A 23093-nucleotide genomic window follows, 5' to 3' on the forward strand; every position below is an offset into this window, starting at 1 on the left:
TGCCGCCAATATGTCCTGATTCACACCGTGACTGCCAACACTAGGTCACGGGTCCCACCAATGTGTCAGGGATCCCAGGGAGGATATCTTTATCGTGCCCACTACTCACACCAATTTGGCATGAACGGAGGTTGTTTGGTTGCCCCTGGTTCCTTCTGAAGGGGATTTATTTATATCCCACTTCCCACTTCCAGTTTGGAACTTGCAGCTCTCTGGCACCCCCTTACCTCAGGTCAGACTAGGTACTGCACCTGGGGTAATTAGTCGCCAGAAAGGCTGCCTGCTATGTACTGGCTATTGGGCACAATGCAGCAAGGGCGATATAACTACTACCACTCAGGCAGGAACAATAATTATCAATGCCGTCTGTCACTACAACGAGTCCCAACTGCACAGAACAAGTATGCTGCCACCAGCTCCGATTAAATGGGTCCAAAACCAACCCCAAATCAGTAGAGCAATTCACTTCAGGGGACGCACAGTTCGTAATAGAGCAGAAGAGACAAGCTAGCAATTACGGTAAATATTTTACTCCATTAAAAATTAGGCAGTGTTTATAAAGTATAAAAAGATATTAGAAAGGAGACGATTTGTATATACAGTGCAGATTACAAAATAAAATAAGGATTAAAATAGAAGATTACACTCACATTTTGCTTAAGTCATTGAGGGCTAACCATGCTGGTTGAGGATCCAGACATCACAGTGCATGACAAAGACTCTTCATGGATTAAAGGGCCACTGTCACCCCCCTGCAGCCGTTATAAACTAAAAGAGCCACCTTGTGCAGCAGTAGTGCCGCATTCTAACAAGGTGGCTCTTTTAGTTTTGTGTTCAGGTATTACTAAAATAAAGCATGCGCACTGGGCATGCGCACTGCGTGTGTCAGCCACTCACCCAGGTCCCCCCGCTGACACACGCAGTGCGCATGCCCAGGAATCCCAGCCCCTCACTGTGCATAATGCATAACACAGTGCGGGGCAGGGATTACCGAGGTGGGTGGCCGCACTGCCAGCATAGGCGCAGTCTGCAAGCCTGGCTGGGATGTCAGACCGCCAGAGCTTACTGCGCCTGCCCCACAAATATTTACACAGCGCCGGCGCCGGATTTGAAAAGAAAACAGCGCGGAGGGGGCGGCGACCATCGCCCCAGAAGAGATGAGTGACGGCAGTTGGGCGCTTCACAGAGGAGGCTTCAGACCCGCCTCCGTGGACAAAGACAGGTATTTCTGCAAAGTTTCAAACTGCTTTATTTTAGTAATACCTGAACACAAAACTAAAAGAGCCACCTTGTTAGAATGCAGCATTACTGCTGCACAAGGTGGCTCTTTTAGTTTATACCGGCTGCAAGGGGGTGACAGTGGCCCTTTAAGCTCCCAGGCAAGAATAAAAGCCAGGCTAAGTTCAGGAACCTATACCTCTGAGCATGTGACATCACTAAAGGGCTGGTTAATGATATGCACTGGTCTCAGAGATATTTACATTCTCCAAGGTCTGAGACAAAAGAAATTCCAGGTGGCTTTGCAGGATTGGTTATCTGCAGTTTAAAGCCACACCCTGCTCACACACTAGCTTCAAGTTACCCAGTGTCTGGGCGATATTGCTTGTTTGTTGTATTGGGGGGGGGGGGGGGGGGGAGAGAGAGAGGGAGGGGGGTCAAAGCTGCCATGTGCTTTCAGGACCATGGTCACGTGCAAAACTCCCTCAGCTATGGCATTTTACATTATCGTGACAACTTGCTATGCAGGAAACTGCTTCATTGAAGGGGCGAGGTGAATGGCACTCTGTATGGTAAAGATAAAAGAGAACACAGCCCTAAACATTATTGTCTAAGAGTCCCTGGGGTCTCAGAGGATGGACTCCCTAATTATAAGGGGGATGACATATTCTACAGATATGTTATCACTTTACATAGACAAGAAAACACCCATTTAGAAGAATATTATAGTAGAAAGTCACTGATCTATACATATATTTGTGCTTAAGAATTAAAACCTAAAATAACGCTCAACCTGTTTATAAAGGGACAATAGCAGCTATATCCTTTACAATAAAAAATAAAATAGCCATAAGCCAACTCTTATGTATCATAGCATTTACGCTGCAGCAAAAACAGTACAAGAAGGTATTGCTTAAAAACCACAGAGACTCCCTTTTCTTTATCATGTTTTAAAGGAGATTTCCAGAATTCCTGAATGACAAGATGTTGATGACCCTTATGGGTCAATGTCAGATGGGTGGGGTCCAACATCCCACACTAATACTAATCAGCTGTAAGGCTACGTTCACACTAGCGTTGCGCCGCCCTGCGTCGGCGACGCAACGCGCGACGCACGAAAAAATGCGCACAAACGCACGCAAAAACGCGCGCGTTTTGCGACGCGTGCGTCGTTTTTTGACGAGAATCGGACGCACAGAAAATGCAACTTGTTGCATTTTCTTGCGTCCGACGCTAGCGTCGTAAACGACGCAAGTGTCAAAAAACGCCACCCAAAAAACGCACGCGTCCCCTATGTTAAACATAGGGGCGCGTCGCCGCTGCGTCGCCGGCGCAACAGCGACGCACATTGGCGGAACGCCAATGTGAACGTAGCCTAAGAAGCACAGGCAGCTTGTACACATATTAACAAGAGCTGCACAGTGTAATGCTGCTCAACATGTAGTGGCCGCTGCAGAGTACTGCAGAACAGCGTCTATTCGTCTCACACGCAGCCCTAGTCCTATTCGGTGTTGTGGTCACGCAAGTTTACTTTGGATTGGTACATTACTGGCAAAGGATCAAAATTTCTGTATTTTTTGCCTTTGGAAAGTGGATCAATTTTCAGAAAGATTCATATCTCAGCATAAAAAACACACAGTATTTTACAATTTAACGTAAGACATACCAAAATTGAAATTTATTTGTCACAGATAAAATGAAAAAATATTAGTGAACATTTTAAATAGCACTGCAGTGCTGTTATCCAATATTACCGTGATTGCTGGAAGAAAGAGTTGCACTAAATGCAGAATTTACATTTGTTTGACGAAGGTCTGTAGTACAACGCTGGCAAACTGTAGCCTGTACTCTATGGACTTAGGAAGGGTAAGGGGACTTGACAGAAAGGAAACGTCAAAACGGTCCCTACACATGGTACAAACCAGACTGAACGCCTGGTATCATGTATTATATTATTATATATTGTATTAGAAAAAATGCAGATTAGCAGAAGGTCTTCAGTCACAATGAAGGTGACATTTATACTTATAAAAAAAAAAAAAAAATCAGACACCTAATTTTGTTTGTGGTTTATCATATACCCCAGGGGGTTGTAAGGACACATGAAGCCAGCTAGTCACACAAAAAAAAAGTTTGCACGGCTAATCTAAGTGTTCAGTCACAATGGATGGGGCCGTGGGTTGTAAGGACAGACACAAAGTCAGGTAGTGAGACGTAGACCATGGAGTGTTATGCACAAAAGTAAAAGTAAACCTGAGTCCAGGAGCCCTTGGGGACCTGATCTATGGCCTACAAGAAAACTGCAACCAACTACATATAAATAAAAACAACTTAAATTAATTGTTCCTTCTATACATTGATTTAAATAATGTGTAAACAGCGTTCTATTTGACCCGCACCCCTCCAACCAGTGTCAAGCTAGGAATACTGCTGGAGCATGGGTAAGAACTGCTCTACTGGGATAGACATGTGGGGATGAGCGAGAACAGTTGTCTATTACAGAGGGTGAACACTAATTATTTCCAGGGTTTGGAGTGTGGGCTGATGCTGCGGACAGACCGGGAACTGACGGAGCTGGCAGACGACGGGACTTGGCTGTTTCTGGAGTTGGCCGTTTTAGACTCTGATCTTCCAGTGGATAATCTGCTGAGACGACCTAAAAGCAACAAAATGTAGTGATACAATCTATATTGCAAATAATGTCTATTATATTCTGGGTTTAAGGTCCCCAGTAATAAATCCCAACAGTAATTTTTCTTTTATGTATATATTTAGCAAGAGCAGTAAAAATATCTATTCACAGTAACGCACCAGTGACCAAAACATCTACTGTAAATGTTACTAATGGCATCTCCCAGGCATAAGTCACTATTATTATAGTGTATTAAAGCAGATCTGTCACTAGGTTTCTCAATGCAAACTACAAATATTATTAAAGGGAACCGGTCATCAGGTTTTTTGATTATAAACCGTGCCCGTTACCTTTAAAGGGGTTGTCTGGTCTAAATCGATAAGTGGACAGCAGGGTCACTAGACGGGAAGCAACCTTGGCTCAATACAAAAATGAAACAGAAAACTGAGCCAGAGTACGACTTGAAAACATGCATGATGTAAGAGCATGTTCACACTGGCCACGGAAACAAAGAAAACCAAAGAAAAACAAACAATATGTGCATATACCCTAAAGAAAGTAAATAAGTAAAAAGCAAGTGCATTAAATAATTAACATAGGGTACTTCGTAAACACTGTTTTTGATAAAAAAAAAAGGATAAAGCTGATCCACCGCGGCAAGGTGTACCCAATTGGAACAGTAACTACACGCTCTAATGTTAAAACCTACCTAGTGTGAATAGTGGCAGAGAGTCACAGGGTCCCAACCGGACACCCAGCTTTGGAGGAACAATATATAAACTGCCAGCTCAGTGAAAGGGGGCCAAACCCTATTTGTACTGAATACAAAAATACGAAAAAGAAACAGAAAACTGAGCCAGAGTATGACTTGAAAACATGCATGATGTAAGAGCATGTTCACACTGGCCATGGAAACAAAGCCAAAGCACAGACCTTGAAAGGACAATAGACCTTCAGTACTAGCAGTTTCTCCACTATTTTCTATACAAATATTAATATTTTCTTAGTATTTACAAATTAGTAAAATGAGTTTTGTTTTCCCACAAAGCCATTTCTGGCAATAGAAACAGACAGCACAAGCCTGTACTTCTTCTATGCACCAGAATTGTACCCCATGAGCCATTTTGGGCTTGGTATCTGGGTCTATATCAACTAGTAGGTGTCAGGTTATCTGGGTACGGGCAGATTCTCTGCCTCTGGCACTCCGATTCTCACTGCACCTTTGTCCCAGCTCTCCTGCTGTCAATCATCTGACTACAATATGACATTTTGGGTGCATATACGGGAAGAACTCATTACAGTCACAAGTAAATGTTATCATAGCATAAATGTATGTTCTTCTTGCTCTCCTGTTCCATCACAACTTCATGTATGATGACTGAAGAAGAATCCTAGGAACATGAACCCATGAATGTAGGGAAGCAGTGGCAGCAACCTTTCTACGTATCAGAACAAGGGAAATGGTATTCTCTGCCATAAATCATATTCCTAAACAGATCAAGGTTTCATTTCACAAACCTATACTAGTGAGTACTCACTGGCAGTGTCTGATGGCATGAGTAATTTCTCTAGGTGTTGTTCTATTTTCTCCAGGTCGTCGCAAGAAAATCTGCATTTCTTCTCTGCAGCTGTGACAGGTTCTTTCAGACAGGTCCGTTTGCGAGCAGATTTGGTTTGGTCTGGTTGGGGTAGGCAGGTAGATGGGAATGAACCGGTTGTAAGGCCATCTTGGAATTTCTGAGCTATGACTTTCAAACCTGGGAGAAAACTACTTGGGTCAGAGGTCAACTCAGATCATATGATCTACAGTGATTACATGCTACATTTCAAGAATATTTAACACTTCTTGTATTCCGAAATCCCACATTACACTTTAATATTTTTCAAGCATATACAGTGGGTACAGAAAGTATTCAGACCTCTTTACTTTTTTCACTCTGTTTCATTGCAGCCATTTGGTAAATTTAAAAAAGTTCATTTTTTCTCATTAGTGGACACTCTGCACCCCATCTTGACTGAAAAAAAAAGTAGAAATGTTTGCATATTTATTAAAAATATCAAATTGTCACAACTATTCAGATCCATTGCTCAGACACTCATATTTAAGTCACATGCTATCCATTTCCTTGGCCATTAACCTGGCGAAGGTTACAAAAGAAGTTCTGCAGTACTCAAGGTTCCTAAAGAGCACAGAAGCCTCCGTAATCCTTAAATAGAAGAAGTTTGGGACCACCAGAAGTCTTCCTAGACCTGTCCGTCCAGCCAAACTGAGCAATCGTGGGAGAAGAGCCTTAGGGAAAGAGGTAAAGAAGAACCCCAAGATCACTGTGGCTGAGCTCCAGAGATGCAGTAGGGAGATGGGAGAAAGTTCCACATAGTCAACTATCACTGCAGGCCTCCACCAGTCGGGATTTTATGGCAGAGTGACCTGAAGGAATTCTCTCCTCAGTGCAAGACATATGAAAGCCCGCATAGAGTATATTTTATATTTTTATATATATATATATATATATATATATATATATATATATATATATATATATATATATATATATATATATATATATATATATATATATATATATATATATATATATATATATATATTTATATTAGTGGGGCAAAAAAGTATTTAGTCAGTCAGCAATAGTGCAAGTTCCACCACTTAAAAAGATGAGAGGCGTCTGTAATTTACATCATAGGTAGACCTCAACTATGGGAGACAAACTGAGAAAAAAAAATCCAGAAAATCACATTGTCTGTTTTTTTAACAATATATTTGCATATTATGGTGGAAAATAAGTATTTGGTCAGAAACAAAATTTCATCTCAATACTTTGTAATATATCCTTTGTTGGCAATGACAGAGGTCAAACACAAGGTTGCCACACACTGTTGTTGGTATGTTGGCCCATTCCTCCATGCAGATCTCCTCTAGAGCAGTGATGTTTTTGGCTTTTCGCTTGGCAACACGGACTTTCAACTCCCTCCAAAGGTTTTCTATAGGGTTGAGATCTGGAGACTGGCTAGGCCACTCCAGGACCTTGAAATGCTTCTTACGAAGCCACTCCTTCGTTGTCCTGGCGGTGTGCTTTGGATCATTTTCATGTTGAAAGACCCAGCCACGTTTCATCTTCAATGCCCTTGCTGATGGAAGGAGGTTTGCACTCAAAATCTCACGATACATGGCCCCATTCATTCTTTCATGTACCCGGATCAGTCGTCCTGGCCCCTTTGCAGAGAAACAGCCCCAAAGCATGATGTTTCCACCACCATGCTTTACAGTAGGTATGGTGTTTGATGGATGCAACTCAGTATTCTTTTTCCTCCAAACACGACAAGTTGTGTTTCTACCAAACAGTTCCAGTTTGGTTTCATCAGACCATAGGACATTCTCCCAAAACTCCTCTGGATCATCCAAATGCTCTCTAGCAAACTTCAGATGGGCCCGGACATGTACTGGCTTAAGGAGTGGGACACGTCTGGCACTGCAGGATCTGAGTCCATGTTGGCGTAGTGTGTTACTTATGGTAGGCCTTGTTACATTGGTCCCAGCTCTCTGCAGTTCATTCACTAGGTCCCCCCCGCGTGGTTCTGGGATTTTTGCTCACCGTTCTTGTGATCATTCTGACCCCACGGGGTGGGATTTTGCGTGGAGCCCCAGATCGAGGGAGATTATCAGTGGTCTTGTACGTCTTCCATTTTCTAATTATTGCTCCCACTGTTGATTTCTTCACTCCAAGCTGGTTGGCTATTGCAGATTCAGTCTTCCCAGCCTGGTGCAGGGCTACAATTTTGTTTCTGGTGTCCTTTGACAGCTCTTTGGTCTTCACCATAGTGGAGTTTGGAGTCAGACTGTTTGATGGTGTGCACAGGTGTCTTTTTATACTGATAACAAGTTTAAACAGGTGCCATTACTACAGGTAATGAGTGGAGGAAAGAGGAGACTCTTAAAGAAGAAGTTACAGGTCTGTGAGAGCCAGAAATCTTGATAGTTTGTTTCTGACCAAATACTTATTTTCCACCATAATATGCAAATAAATTGTTAAAAAAACAGACAATGTGATTTTCTGGATTTTTTTTTCTCAGTTTGTCTCCCATAGTTGAGGTCTACCTATGGTGTAAATTACAGACGCCTCTCATCTTTTTAAGTGGTGGAACTTGCACTATTGCTGACAGACTAAATACTTTTTTGCCCCACTGTGTATATATATATATATATATATATATATATATATATATATATATATATATATATATATATATATATATATACATACACACATATATATATACACACACACACCGTATATACTCGAGTATAAGCCGACCCCCCTAATTTTGCCACAAAAAACTGGGAAAACTTATTGACTCGAGTATAAGCCTAGGGTGGAAATGCAGCATTTACCGGTGAATTTCAAAAATAAAAATAGATCATTATTGCCCCATAGCTGTGCCATATAGTGCTCTGCATGTTCATTATTGCCCCATAGCTGTGCCATATAGTGCTCTGCATGTTCATTATTGCCCCATAGCTGTGCCATATAGTGCTCTGCACCGTTCATATTTCCCCATAGCTCTGCCATATAGTGCTCTGCACCGTTCATATTTCCCCATAGCTCTGCCATATAGTGCTCTGCACCGTTCATATTTCCCCATAGCTCTGCCATATAGTACCCTGCACCGTTCATATTTCCCAATAGCTGTGCCATATAGTGCTCTGCACCGTTCATATTTCCCCATAGATGCTCCACATAAATCTCTGCCATTGCTGCTGCTGCTGCAATAAAAAATAAAAAATGCCATACTCACCTTTCTTGCTTGCAGCTCCCAGCGTCCGGTCCCGGCGTCTCTCCGCTCTGACTGATCAGGCAGAGGGCGCTGCGCACACTATATGCGTCATCGCGCCCTCTGACCTGCACAGTCAGAGCGAAGAGACGCCGGGAAGATGGAGTGGCGCCCGGCGGCTGGAACGGGGACAGGTAAATATGCGATATTTACCTGGTCCCGGCGTCCGGCTCCTTCTCCCGGACAGCTGGTCTTCGGTGCCGCAGCCTCTTCCTCTATCAGCGGTCACCGGCACTGCTGATTAGAGAAATGAATGTGTGGCTCCACCCCTATGGGAGGTGGAGCCGCTTATTCATTTCTCTAGTGAGCGGTCCCACATGACCGCTGAACAGTGGAAGAGCTGCAGCACCGAAGACCGTGGGACAGGTGGGGAGCGCCAGGATCGCTGGAAGCAGGTAAGTATGCCTCAGCGCCCTCACCCGCCGACCCTGCCACCCACCTTGACTCGAGTATAAGCCGAGAGGGGCACTTGCAGCCCAAAAATTTGGGCTGAAAATCTCGGCTTATACTCGAGTATATATATATATATATATATATATATATATATATATATATATATATATATATATATATATATATATATACTCAGACTATGAGAAATAAGATACTCTGGTCTGATGAGACAAAGATAGACCTTTTTGGTGATAATTCTAAGCGGTATGCGTGGAGAAAACCATGCACGGCTCATCACCTGCCCAATACAATCCCAACAGTGAAACATGGTGGTGGCAGCATCATGCTACGAGGGTGTTTTTAAGCTGCAGGGACAGGACGACTTGTTGTCATTGAAGGAAACATGAATGCAGCCAAATACAGAGATATCTTGGATGAAAACCTCTTCCAGAGTGCTCTGGATATCAGACTTGGACGAAAGTTCACCTTCCAGCAAGACAATGACCTTAAGCACACAGCTAAAATAACAAAGGAGTGGACCATTCTTGACTGGCCCAGCCAGAGCCCTGACCTAAACCCAGATGAGCATCTCTGTAGAGGCCTGAAAATGGCTGTCCACCAATGTTCACAATCCAACCTGACGGAACTGGAGAGGATCTGCAAAGAAGAATGGCAGAGGATCCCCAAATCCAGGTGTGAAAAACTTGTTGCATCATTCCCAAGAAGACTCATGGCTGTACTAACTCAAAAGGGTGGTTCTACTCAATACTGAGCAAAGGGTCTGAATACCTACGACCATGTGATATTTCAGTTTTTTGTTGTTTTTTTTTACACATTTGCAAAAATTTCTACATTTGTTTTTTTTTCAGTCAAGATGGGGTGCAGAATGTACATTAATGATAAAAAAAAAGTTAGTCTTACCAGTAGTTCGGTTTCTAGGAACCTTCCATGACCGCATAGGAGGTTGTTTCCACGCCCTAATGGGGAACAGGAAGAACAAAGAGGTTAAAAGACCCTCCCACCTCTTACTCGCCCATGACTTATAACAAATCCCAGAGCTCCTGGATATTTTAAAATCCCAAGAAATAATCAAGGAACATAGGGAAGGCTATTAGCGCTGTCGTGGAAGGTCCCTAGAAACTGAATTACCGGTAAGACTAATTCTATTTTCTCTAGTCACCTTCCACGACAGAATAGCAGGATTACCAACCTATTTTGCAGCTGGGGGGGGGGGGGGGGGACCACGGCCTGGAGAACCTTCCAGCTGAAGGTCAGGTCCTTGCTGGACAGCAAGTCCAACCTATAATGTTTTGTGAAGGTATGGATGGACGACCATGTGGCGGCCCTACAAATCTGTTCTGTAGATGCGCCAGCTCTTTCTGCCCAGGAGGCTGAAGGGTCATTCCATAGCAAGTGATCCAAATATGAATATTTTTTTTACCTGACGTCTTTAGATTTTTTTTATTTTGTTTTTATGAAGTACAACTTTTGTTAATTACAAATTAAAAGTTTAGAATTTTTTTCTTCATCAGTAAATTTTTTACAGATTTTTAAAGTTTTGAAAAAGTGCGGATTTTGGCCTGGTATGGCTTTACATTTTTTATCATATCTCGGGCTAGAATTAAGATAAAGAGGTGGGAGAGGCATCATTGTTCTCAGAACGGTGCCAGCTTTCATTTGATATGTCACAAGACTTGATATTTTGTTTTGGAGAAATCAAATTCAAAATTTTGATGCGCAATTGTGAAAAAAACGTATGTTTTAAAATTGTTAAAACATGCATGTGTGTTACTTGTGTTCTTGTTTATGTTTGCACAGGGATTCAACTTGGGACCTGTCAAATTTGTATTTTTTTTTTTTTAAGCCTTGAATTATCTGATTTTATGTTTGTGTGAGTTTCTTCCCTTTTTCTTTTCAAATTACAACGTATTGAACTCAACATTTATATACAACAATAAAGAAACACAAAAAACAAATCCCAGAGTGCCAGAATAATAATAATAATAATTACATCTTAATCATCATAACACAACATGCTCAGCATTTTCAACCTGAATTCATTGAACAAGCCAAAAGAAAAAAGGTCATCATATCCTCAAGTGTGATTTTCCAAATACAGTCTCATCCTAATTATATGTTAAAAACAAGATTAAAAAAGAACCAATATTTTTACCACCTATTTATACATGTAACAATTTTTTTTCTATATCACTAAACATGTCATTTATGAAGTGTTTAAGAAGAATAGTCCAGGAGTTAAATCCTCGTTTTATAAAATATGAACTAATCAAACAATTAATAGTAGGTTGTTACACTGGCCTTTTATCAATGTGTCCCTTCTAGTGGGTGAAATGTCATCTTGTCCATAAGTGCTCACTAGCAATGGCCATTTCCTTTTGTGTCAGAGTATGGACGGCCGGTCATGGTGCTCGGCTCCACCTGAGTCAATATCTGATTTTTGTAACTTTTACAATGTCTTGTTTTCTTGGATACACAAAGGACGGCGCTGGACCAGAAGCTGCAGAAAAGTCACTTCTACTTCTTCATTTTCACAATCTTTGGAGAGTACAGTAGCCACAGGTCATATTCACAGGTCACATCACCAGTTCGGTCATCCATTGCCGATCTTGTGCCGCCTTCTACCACGTCATGGACGTCACTCTCTTTGCTGAATGAAAAAACCCTTCTGTTTCACTACATTGGATGACAGTCCGGTATTGCTGCTGAGTCCCCTTTCTGCTTCCTGTAACCGAGGTTTTCACAAACTCTCCTCCTCTTCGTAGTCCTGGTTTGTACAATACATGGACTGGATGTTAAGAATATTTTTCTCCCTCCATTTGAGGAGTTGCCTGGGTGTTAAGATTTGGTGTGAATTTGGCCTCTGGAGGCCTGAGCTGCCGGCCGGTCATCTGCTCTGCAGTCACTGTCTACCCCTGGTCATTCTCAGGTTGAGCCCTAACAAAGCTTTCTCCTCTGTCCTCTTCTGCTTATAAGCTGTAATATAACAAAATAATACAGTAATATCTAAAAATCATGGATTATTTGGTATATATAGACCCCACAATGTTAGACTACAGGCTGAACAGATCTGAATGCGAGATTTTCGAACTGACACTAATAGTTTTATTTTTTAAAATATGATCCCATCACGATCCCAGCTTGTATTTTGGTACAAATATGGCTAGGAGCATAGCAGGCACATGTGCAGTTTTTGAAATTTTTAAATTAAACTTTTTTTTGGAAATGCGTTTTAAAGTTTTGCACTTGCATTCGCATAGGTAAAATATTAAATCAAAGATACTCTTGTGACATATCTGGTGAAAGCCTGTACAGTTCTGAGTAGAATGGTGTTTATTTTGTTTCTCTATCTTTTTTCTAGCCTCAGTTATGGGGAGAAAGGTAAAGGCAGGCAACACCGAAATTCGTACTTTCCGAACTTTGAAAATCAATGAAAAAAATTTTTAAAAAAAAATCTAGAATTTTTTTTTCTTCACATTTTGCATTCTCTGACACACTATTACCAAATAACAAAATCTCAAAAGAATTAAAAATATAGTGGTAAAAATCATTGGTTCACTTGACATGGAATGACCCTGAGGTAGCTCTTGTGGAGTGAGCTTTAATGCCCACCGGCGGCGTCATAACTTGAGCCAGGTATGATTCAGCAATCACTCTTCTGATCCATCCTGCAATGGTACTTTTTGCTACTTTCCTACCTTTATTCCACCCTGAAGGGTTAATAAACAGGTTTGAGTCTATTCTCCATGATTTGGTCTGCTCTAGGTAATATAAAATCGTTCTATGGACATCAAGAGTATGAAATTCTCTCTTCTGCATTTTTGGGGATTTTGGCAGAAGGAGGGGAGCAGTATTTCCTGTAAGCGGTGGAAGTCCGAAACAACCTTGGGTAGGAATGATGGATCAAGTTGTAGTACTAAACGGTCATCTCTAGCCGTAAAGTAAGGGTCTCTAATGAACAGTGTTTGAAGTTCTCCAAACGTCTTGCTGTGGTAATTGTCACCAAGAAAGCTGCTTTAAAGGAAAGAATCTGGGGAGTACATGACAAAAGAGGTTCGAATAGAGATCACGTGAGGCCCTTAAGAACTATATTTAAGATGGAGGAATAATAAGCTGTTTCCGGGGACAATTCCTTAGAGCTGACACCATGAATCTTTTAATCCACTGGTGGAAACCTAGGTCGCAGAGAGAGACGGAACTAAGGGCCGAGACCTGGACCTTTAAAGGTACTAGGCCTCAGACCTAGCTCTAGGCCTTTTTATAAAAAGTCCAGGATCTGAGATCTATTGGGGTGAAAAGGGTCTGATAGGTTAGGCATGCACCAGGATGAAATTTTTTTCCACATTTTATTGTATATCACATTAGTGACTGGTTTTCTGGACGTCTGTAGAGTGGCAATTACTTTGTCCGACAGCCCCTTCGCACGGAGTACCTGGGCTTCAGGAGCCAGGCAGCTAACTTCAGTCTTCCGGGATCCGGATGATGTATGGGTCCCTGAGATAGAAGTGGAGCGCCCCCAGACACAGGGCCACGACGTTTTGGTACCGGGCCTCTCTGGTTCAGTTCTGAGGCAGTCACGGTGGCTAGGCCTGGTCCGCGACCCTGCTAAGGGGCGTCCAATGAAGGTGGAAGAGTACAGTCTGTCAGGGGTTTGTGACGCCATCTGTGGTGTTCGGTCAGGGTGACCGACGCTGCTGTGGGGTCCGCTGGGGTGATGGAATAGCAGCCAGATGGTATACCTTCCCACAGGTGAAGTAAATCCCCAGGGCTTCCCAGTAGTGTGGATGGAGATGGTGTGAGGTGCAGGCAATAACGAGGACACAGGATTGCAGTCTCTTTACCTTTTACTGAAGGCTTCAGTACACTCAGTCCAGAGCACGTTCAACCGGGCTATCAGAGACCGGCCGGTCCGATGGGCACATCCAGAGTTTCCCTCGCAGATGGAAATCGTTGCCTACCAATAGCGCCTGTGTGTTGTAGTCCTACCGTGCTGAGCATTCGGAATAGTCCTCACAACTGCTGTTCTCTTTCATTCGTTCTCTACAGCTCTCTCTCTCTCTTTCTTTGGTTCCAGATGTTGCTAGTTTCTAACATCCCCCAGATATGTTATGGCTAGGACGCCACCCCTTTGGCGGGAAGGCTTGGAGGTCTTCCGGGACCCTAGAGACGCCCCTCTCCCAATGTTGCCACCTATGTCTTCGTAGGTGTAGAGGTAGACAGCCAACCTATAATCAACTGTCCAGCGGAATTTGAATTAATGCGTGAAGTCAGTTACTCCTACGGTGATCCGGCCACCGACTACGCGCCTCAGTAAGATGTTGCCTTCCTCGGCACGACTCTTACTGGCTCTCCTTTGTGCTGATCTCGTTTACACTGTTCCACAATATTCTTCCCCTCTTGTCTCTTCCTTAGGATACCGCCGCAAGGTGTGCAGGTGCGGTTCCGTAACATTCTGTTCTGTCGCTAGGCACCTGCCAGGTTCCCACGCCTGACAGGGACCCCCCTGTGCCTTCTCCCCGCAACACCCCCTGCCACGGGATGTTGCCTGGTTCCAACCCAGTCAGCTTCTGACTAACTTCCTCCCCAACCCCTAGTTTTACCAGTGTGAGGAGTGGCCCAATAAATAAAGCCTTTTGCTCCCCCTAGTGGCCGGAGTGTGAAGTGTAATGTGTTCTGGTGAGGAGAACTCTTTAGTGCCATCGGACGTACCGCTACTCGCCTTGGGGCCATACTGCAACGACCAGGTCTCTGGGGCGCTGCAGAAGGTCCATGTTGGTAGGTAGCTGTACTGGGCCATCCACTTGGAGATTGATTACCAGACTGAACCAGCTTCGTTTTGGCCACATCAGTGCCACCAGGATAGTTGGAACTCGATCCTCCCTGATTTTGAAGGGTTTTACCTAACATTGGGATTGGGGGATAGGCTAGGCGAAAGTTCCATTGCTGAACAAATGTGTCTACCCCTTTGGAATTGTCCCTGGGATTTAGGGAGAAATTATTGCGGAGTTGCGAATTTTGAGCCGAGGCAAACAGGTCGATGTCTGGTAGACCCCATCTGGACACTAGCATTGCAAAAACCTCTCGATTCAGTCTCCACTCTCCCGTATATTCTGCCGACTTAGAAAATCTGCCTGCAGGTTGGAGGATCCTTTTAAACGAACAGCTGTCAAGGACAGGAGATGCCTTTCGACCCAACAAAATATTTGGCTTGATATAGTCTTTAGATTGTCGAACCTTGTGACCCCCTGATGGTTTTAGGTTGGCCACTGTGGTGACGTTGTCTGAATATACTCATATGATGACCTGTAATCATCCTGCTTGCTGCCAGAAAGGTTTCCTCTACCGCCTTCAGTTCTCTGACATTGGATGATCTGGCAGCCATCCCTGGACTCGAGACCCTGAAAATAGGTATGTAGAACTATACCCCCCCCATCCCCTCTGGCTGGCATTTGTGGTTACCATGATAAGAGGTGACTGATCCCACATGCTACCCCTTTTCTGGAGATTTCCAGGATTTAGCCACCATGCCATAGATGCCCTCACTCTGCCAGGGGTCTGAACTCTTGTTTAGGGAATTGGGGTTCACCATCCAGTTATTTAAGATGTGAGCTTGTAGGGTCCTGGAGTTTGCTTGGGCCCAGGGTACCGACTGAATGCACGCCGTCATGGAGCCCAAAACAGACATTGCCACTCAGAGGGTAGGAGATCTCAGTTTTTTGAAATTCACAATTTTTTCCATCAGGTTGAGGCGATGATCTTCTGGGAGGAAGGTCATCTGCCTCTTGGAATCTAGAACTAGTCCTAGGAATTTCCTTGCTGTGGAGGGTTGGAGCTCTGATTTTTTTAAATTCAGGATCCACCCTAAAGACTGAAGGACATCTAGCACTTTCCGTACGTGATCCCTGAGGATATGAGTAATCGGGGCTATGATTAACAGGTCGTCTAAGTATGGTACTATACAGATGTCCTGTCCGCGAATGTAGGTCACGGTCTCTGCCATAATTTTTAAAAATATCCTTGGCGCTGACGAGATGCCGAAAGGGAGCACATTGTATTGATAGTGTTTTATTTGTTGATTTTGGAGAACCGCAAATCTTAGATATTTTCTGTTACGGGGAAGAATAGGAATATGAAAATAGGTATCTTTTAGATCTATTGTTGCCATCACAAAATGGGGGCCTATTACTGGAATTGCCGTTTTTACTGATTCCATATTGAATTTTCGATACGTGACATGACGATTTAGACCCTTCAGGTTATTATACGTGCATCCCCAGAAGGTTTCCTTACTATAATGAGTCGAGAGTAGTGACCTCTCCCCAACTCGTGATCCGGTACTGGTGAGATAACATTCACATTCAGAAGGCCCTGAAGATCTGATACTAAGAGGTCCCGAGCACCTGGGGAGGGAAGAGAGGTGACTCTTAACCCCTGAGGGGGAAGGGATTGTAATTCTATTAAGAGACCTTCCCTGATGATGTTGAGAACCCAATCGCTTTCTGAAACTAACATCCACTGGGAAAGGAACCTTAAGAGCCTCCCCCCTACAGTGCCAGAGTCATTGTTTGTCTTCCTGCTGTTTTGGGGGAACAAGGATGTTTTTGCCCCTCCCCTTAGCATAGCAACACCTTCCCGTTTCCCCCCCAAAAAAAAACAACTCTTTTTTGTCGGTTTTTGTTCAGGTAGAGACTTCTTGTCTGTGGCCTTTTCTAAAATTTAATCTAGGGCAAGCACGAAAACATATTCACCTTTAAATGGGATGGAGCAAAGTTTAATTTTTGACGATATCTCCGCTCCACATTTTAAGCCATAGGGCCCTCCTAGCAGAGTTGGATTGGGCCATAGCTTTGGCGGCTACACGGACCGACTTGGCTGGGGCATCAGCCAGGAACCCCGATTAATTATTCAGTAACTGATATATGGTTCGCTAGTTGATCCATCCACCGGCAAAGGGACCTAGCCACACATGTGGCGGCGATATTAGTTTAAGGGAAGAAGCAGAAGTCTCCCAAGATTTTCTCAAAAGACTCTCCACCTTCCTATCCATTGGGTCCTTTAGCTGAGAGGAATCCTCAAAGGGGAGAGAGGTCCTTTTAGCTACCCTTGACACCTGTATGTCCACTTTAGAGATCTCCCAATTAACAGATTCTCCCTCCAAGGGAAATCTATGTTTTAGTTCAGATGGAGTACTTAAGCGTTTTTCCGGAGACTCCCACTCCTGGGAAATCATGTTTAGGACATTCTCATGGACAGGGAATCCTATCTGTTTTCCGCTTTTAGACCATCAAACAATTCATACTGGATCATTTTTGGGGGTTGCTCCTCCTCAACGCCCATAGTATTACGTACTGAGCAAATTAGGTCCTCCATGAATTCTATGGAGAAAAAAATATTGTCTTTTTTCAGAAGATCTTCAAGGTGAAGATTCCTCCCATCTCATTGAGGCCGAACTGAAGGATTCCTCTGAATCAGAGTCAGAGGGCTCAACATATATCTTCCTTTTCTTAGGGGCAGATGGACCTGGAGACAGAGGTGTAGGGGGAGGAGGTGTCAAAGAAGCAAGGGAGGACTGAACCTCTTGTTTCACAAGGGTCCGTATTTCTTCTATTAGAGAGGGGTGTTCAGCCCTAATCACTGTGTCAGTACAACCACGGCATAATTTCTTCTCCCATCTGGACGGGAGCTTCTTGAAACAGATGGGGCATTTAGGTACTGATTTAGAGTTTGTGTGTGTAGACTTGTCTCCTTAAGACAGAGAAAGGGAGAGAAGTAACACACAGGGACTGAAACTTAAACCCCTGTACTAGGACCCCCCTCCATTTCCCATACACTTACTGGGGCAGGGTTAACGCTGAGCTCTGCAGACGCAGGGTCGGTTGCAGAAACATCTTCCATGCGGCATAGCTTACCTGAAGGCATCTTCTGGAGGGTTTATATAGGTTATAAACCCTCCCTCAGCATAGTTATCATTCCCCCTCTTCCTCCCTGGGTCCTGAGCAGGCATTCGCTAACTTCAGCGTGCTCCGCAAGCCGTTCAGTCCTCCGGAGGCCGCAATGGCCGAAAACCCGGACGCGCTTGCGCTTCACGGTGTTACGCAAGGCCCGGAAGTGATGCACTATGACGTCACTTCCGGGATGCCGAACAATGCGCGCAGGAGGAGGAAGGCCGGAGGGGTCGGGAGGCCTCTGACCAGCGGTCACTGGCCCGCTTATCCCCCAGAAGAGGCGCAGGAGGGCCAGGAAAGGTCCCTGTATCCACTGACGTCGGGGAGACTGCAGCAGCTTTTCTGCAGAGGAGGGCTCTTGACCGCTACTGCCTGGCTAGTCAAAGCAGGCAATACTGTAGTTGCCGACCACACAGCATACCCTATAACCTCTCCGTGCCCCATGGGGTCAAGGAAAGATACTAGCGAGTAGGAGGTGGGAGGGTCTTTTAACCACTGTGCTTCCTGTCCCCCATTAGGGCGTGGAGACAACCTACTATGCTGGCGTGGAAGGTGACTAGAGAAAAGAACATTTTTGAATTTACCAAATGGCTGCAATGAAACAAAGACTGAAAAATTTAAAGGGGTATGCATACTTTCCGTACCCACTGTACTTAGTGGAGACAAAAATGTATTTCAATGTACATTCTGTCTACAACTATAAAGGCTCATACCCCTCTGCCTGATCTTACATGCCACGTCATGTGATTTTACCACTATTCAAGGTAACCTCAGAACACAGAACTAATGTTGGTTCTGAATGCTCCCCTTCTCTTATGGGGTGTTATGTCAGATCAGGACTTGCATCTCATGCAAGCCAGCCCCTTGACCAAGTCTGTTCTCTGTAGTCACAGATCAGAGGTGGTGATTTGCTACATGCAAGACAGCCTTCAGTCCAAGCCTCATCACAGGCTGTGTCCCAGGTTTGATTTACTTAAGGTACCGTCACACTAGACGATATCGCTAGCGATCCGTGACGTTGCAGCGTCCTCGCTAGCGATATCGTCCAGTGTGACAGGCAGCAGCGATCAGGCCCCTGCTGTGCTGTCGCTGGTCGGGGAAGAAAGTCCAGAACTTTATTTCGTCGCTGGACTCCCCGCAGACATCGCTGAATCGGCGTGTGTGACACCGATTCAGCGATGTCTTCACTGGTAACCAGGGTAAACATCGGGTAACTAAGCGCAGGGCCGCGCTTAGTAACCCGATGTTTACCCTGGTTACCATCCTAAAAGTAAAAAAAACAAACAGTACATACTTACCTACAGCCGTCTGTCCTCTGCACTCCTCCTGTACTGGCTGTGAGCGTCGGTCAGCCGGAAAGCAGAGCGGTGACGTCACCGCTCTGCTTTCCGGCCGCTGTGCTCACACAGACAGTACAGGAGGAGTGCAGAGCACAGCGCTGGAGGACAGACGGCTGTAGGTAAGTATGTACTGTTTGTTTTTTTTTACTTTTAGGATGGTAACCAGGGTAAACATCGGGTTACTAAGCGCGGCCCTGCGCTTAGTTACCCGATGTTTACCCTGGTTACCGGCATCGTTGGTCGCTGGAGAGCGGTCTGTGTGACAGCTCTCCAGCGACCAAACAGCGACGCTGCAGCGATCCGGATCGTTGTCGGTATCGCTGCAGCGTCGCTAAGTGTGACGGTACCTTTACTCCTCTTCACCTTCCCTGCTGTGGTATGCAGCCATCCTTATAATGTCACATAAGAGCTGTGCTGGAGTGCTTCACAAGCTATGAATGTGCATAATGTAACAACACGCAGAAGAGAAGAGCCGACCATAAAGTCCAAAGTGCGGTGAGAAAATAAATAAAAATGATTAATTACAATAGTATGCAGGTTAAAAATGGGAAAACCAAATCAATGTACACAGAAAAGATCATTAAAAACAAGGTTGCACATCCATTCCACATAACTTCTTGTATGCACTTTATTGATTATAACCTTTACATCGGTACGGGCACTTTGTAATTGGCCGAGTTTACATCTTATTGTTTATGGCCATTTTTCATCTGGGTGTGCGACCTTGTTTTTAATCAACTTTTTGTGTACATCGATTTGGTTTTCCCATTTTAACCTTCATACTATTGTAATTAATAAATATTATTGATTTTCTCACCACACTTTGATTGGACTTTATGGTCGGCTCTTCTCTTCCGCGTGTTGTTTCTCTATGATACCCCGTCTGTCCTATTTGAATGATATATAGTCCAGCTTCACATTTGCAGGGATATTACCTTTAGTCACATGGTAGTTTGATTATTATTACACATTGGTACCCTGCGGGTGTGTGCACACGTTCAGGATTTTTCGTGTTTATTTCACAATAAAAACGCTTAAAAAACGCATACATATGCATCCTATCATTTAGAATGCATTCTGCAATTTTTGTGCACATGATGCGTTTTTTTTCCACGAAAAAAAACACATCGCAGTAAAAAAAAAAAAAAAAAAGTAGTATGTTCATTAATTTTGCGGATTTTTCGCGTTTTTCCCGCTATTTAATGCATTGGGGGGGAAAAACGCGAAAAAAAAAAACGCATGCGGATTTCTGGCAGAAATGTCCGGTTTTTGTCAGGAAATTTCTGCAAGAAATCCTGAACGTGTGCACATACCCAGCCACTGTGAGCATCCATTGTTTTTGTTTACTATGTGCATAATGTGTATGGACATGGCTCCTGTGCCACCTGCCTGCACCTTCATAACTTATATGTGATCTGTCAAGAAACATGGAGTGACAGCTGCAGAAGCAAGGAAAAAGCAGCAGCAGTATAACACAAAAAGGAAGATGGGAGAGAGGGAGGGGTGGAATATCAAACCGCCATGCCACCTGCAATAAGTCGTGGTGGAGGGGCTGGCTCACAGAAGGAGCAAGAAGCAAGCTATGCCCACTGATGTGTGACTGCAGAGAGAAGCCTTGGACAGGGAGCTAGCTTGCATAAGGAGCAAGAAGCAAGCTATGCCCTTTGATCTCTTACCAGAAAGGAGCGCTAGCAGCAGCGCTGTACTAATGTGATAGTGAGTACTAGTAAAATGACGTGGAGTGGCATATAAGAACAGGAAATTTTTGGTGAGAATGTGGATTGGGCTACTTTTTTTTAATCATTCCAGAGTATCCCTTTAACAATCCTAAGAGGGAACATGAATCAGGAATTGGTTATATTTATTAACTTTTAGCACCCTATTATAATGGGACCATTCATTGTAAATAAAATCATCCCCTTACCTCCTGAAAGCATGAATAAGTTTTCAAATCCTCTCTCACACATTGTTGTTGCAGCTTGGCTGGCTATCCGCTCATCTTCGTCATAGAGGATAATAATTTTGCCATGGGCGTTTTTCTTATTACAGTTGTTAAGTAGAAAAGGTAAGTGGTAGTTATGATGCTAATATCTAAAAGATGGCCATACACATTGTACTATGGTTGAAAATTGACACAATGATTGTTTCAGCTGACCGATAAGAGATCAGCATTGTCTGAGGAGACATTGACAATCTTTGAAACAATGTTCCCAGAAGGATTAGGGTACCGTCACACAGTGCCATTTTGATCGCTACGACGGCACGATTCGTGACGTTCCAGCGATATCCATACGATATCGCTGTGTCTGACACGCAGCAGCGATCGTCGCTGGATCTCCCGCTGTCATCGCTGGATGTGTGTGTGTGACACCGATCCAGCGATGCGTTCGCTTGTAACCAGGGTAAACATCGGGTTACTAAGCGCAGGGCCGCGCTTAGTAACCCGATGTTTATCCTGGTTACCATCGTAAATGTAAAAAAAAAAAAAAAAACAGCACATACTTACATTCCGGTGTCAGTCAGGTCCCTCGCCGTCTGCTTCCCGCACTGACTGACTGCCGGCCGTAAAGTGAAAGCAGAGCACAGCGCGGGAAGCAGACGGCAAGGGACAGACACCGGAATGTAAGTATGTAATGTTTGTTTTTTTTTACGCTGGTAACCAGGGTAAACATCGGGTTACTAAGCGCGGCCCTGCGCTTAGTAACCCGATGTTTACCCTGGTTACCCGGGGACCTCGGCATCGTTGGTCGCTGGAGAGCGACCACACAACGACTTACCAACGATCACGGCCAGGTCGTATCGCTGGTCGTGATCGTTGGTAAATCGTATAGTGTAACGGTACCCTTACCCTTCTTTTACCATATGTCCTCGAATGTGCATGGCCAGTTTGAAGGATGATGGAGCAGTTATTCACCACACAGTTTGTTTAATGGCTGCTCCACCATAGATACTAAATAAAATGCAAACAAAAAACCCTCATGTATCCCCATAAAAGGTACATATCAATAAGGACAGCTTGTCCGTAAAAAAAAAAAAAAAAAACAAGTCCTCACACAGTTAAATCAACACTTAAATTAAAAAGTCATGGGTCAAAAAAAAATTGCAATGGGGGTGGAGGTTTGGTTTGCCTGGAGATCGAAGGAGACGTGTGTTTCCGAGCTCCTGCAATTCCTCAGTCGAATTGACTTTAAAAAGTATAAGATTTGTGGTTCTATCAACCAAAAAGCTAGCTAAAGCCTTCAGGACCAAGCCTGGATGCCAAGGAAGAGGAGGATTCAAGTCCACAAGGATATGACAGCCTGTTTTACATGGACCCGGGAAGCGAACGAACATCGAAGGCACAAGTTTCTCTGTTACCAAGAAGGTGACGTTGGAGAAAATTGACATTATACTGCTCATTCATCCCAAGACTCTATGTCCTCAATTAGTTTAAACACGGAGTACAATGAGAATCTGCCTGAAAATGACAACAACAATCCATCCAGCTCAGATGACAATATCTCACTAATAATATTAACAATGGCATCTCATTGCAGGAAGTACAATCGGACACTATCTCTTAAAGAAAGGGACATATGACATTGATCTGACATTCAGTCTGAGGTGGACACGGATATAAACCATATTGACCTGTTTGAGAATATTAAAGCCTCGGATCTCCCAGTAACTGAGGAATATACCGTGTATTGGAACTGTGTA

General features: G+C 43.9%; 1 protein-coding gene across 1 annotated transcript in view; it reads right to left on the reverse strand.

Annotated features, from left to right (window-relative positions):
- Window positions 1–2874: 2874 nt before the first annotated feature.
- Window positions 2875–23093, reverse strand: part of CEP41 (centrosomal protein 41) — a 91555-nt gene continuing 71336 nt past the window's right edge. The window contains exons 9-11 of the mRNA XM_069765371.1: window positions 21319–21433; window positions 5389–5607; window positions 2875–3874 (exon numbers count right to left, since the gene is read on the reverse strand). Coding sequence (XP_069621472.1) covers window positions 3735–3874; window positions 5389–5607; window positions 21319–21433 — 474 coding nt within the window. The 3' untranslated portion in view covers window positions 2875–3734. The remainder of the gene's footprint in view (window positions 3875–5388; window positions 5608–21318; window positions 21434–23093) is intronic.

The sequence above is a fragment of the Ranitomeya imitator genome, chromosome 4 (assembly GCF_032444005.1).
Source record: "Ranitomeya imitator isolate aRanImi1 chromosome 4, aRanImi1.pri, whole genome shotgun sequence".
Taxonomy (NCBI): domain Eukaryota; kingdom Metazoa; phylum Chordata; class Amphibia; order Anura; family Dendrobatidae; genus Ranitomeya; species Ranitomeya imitator.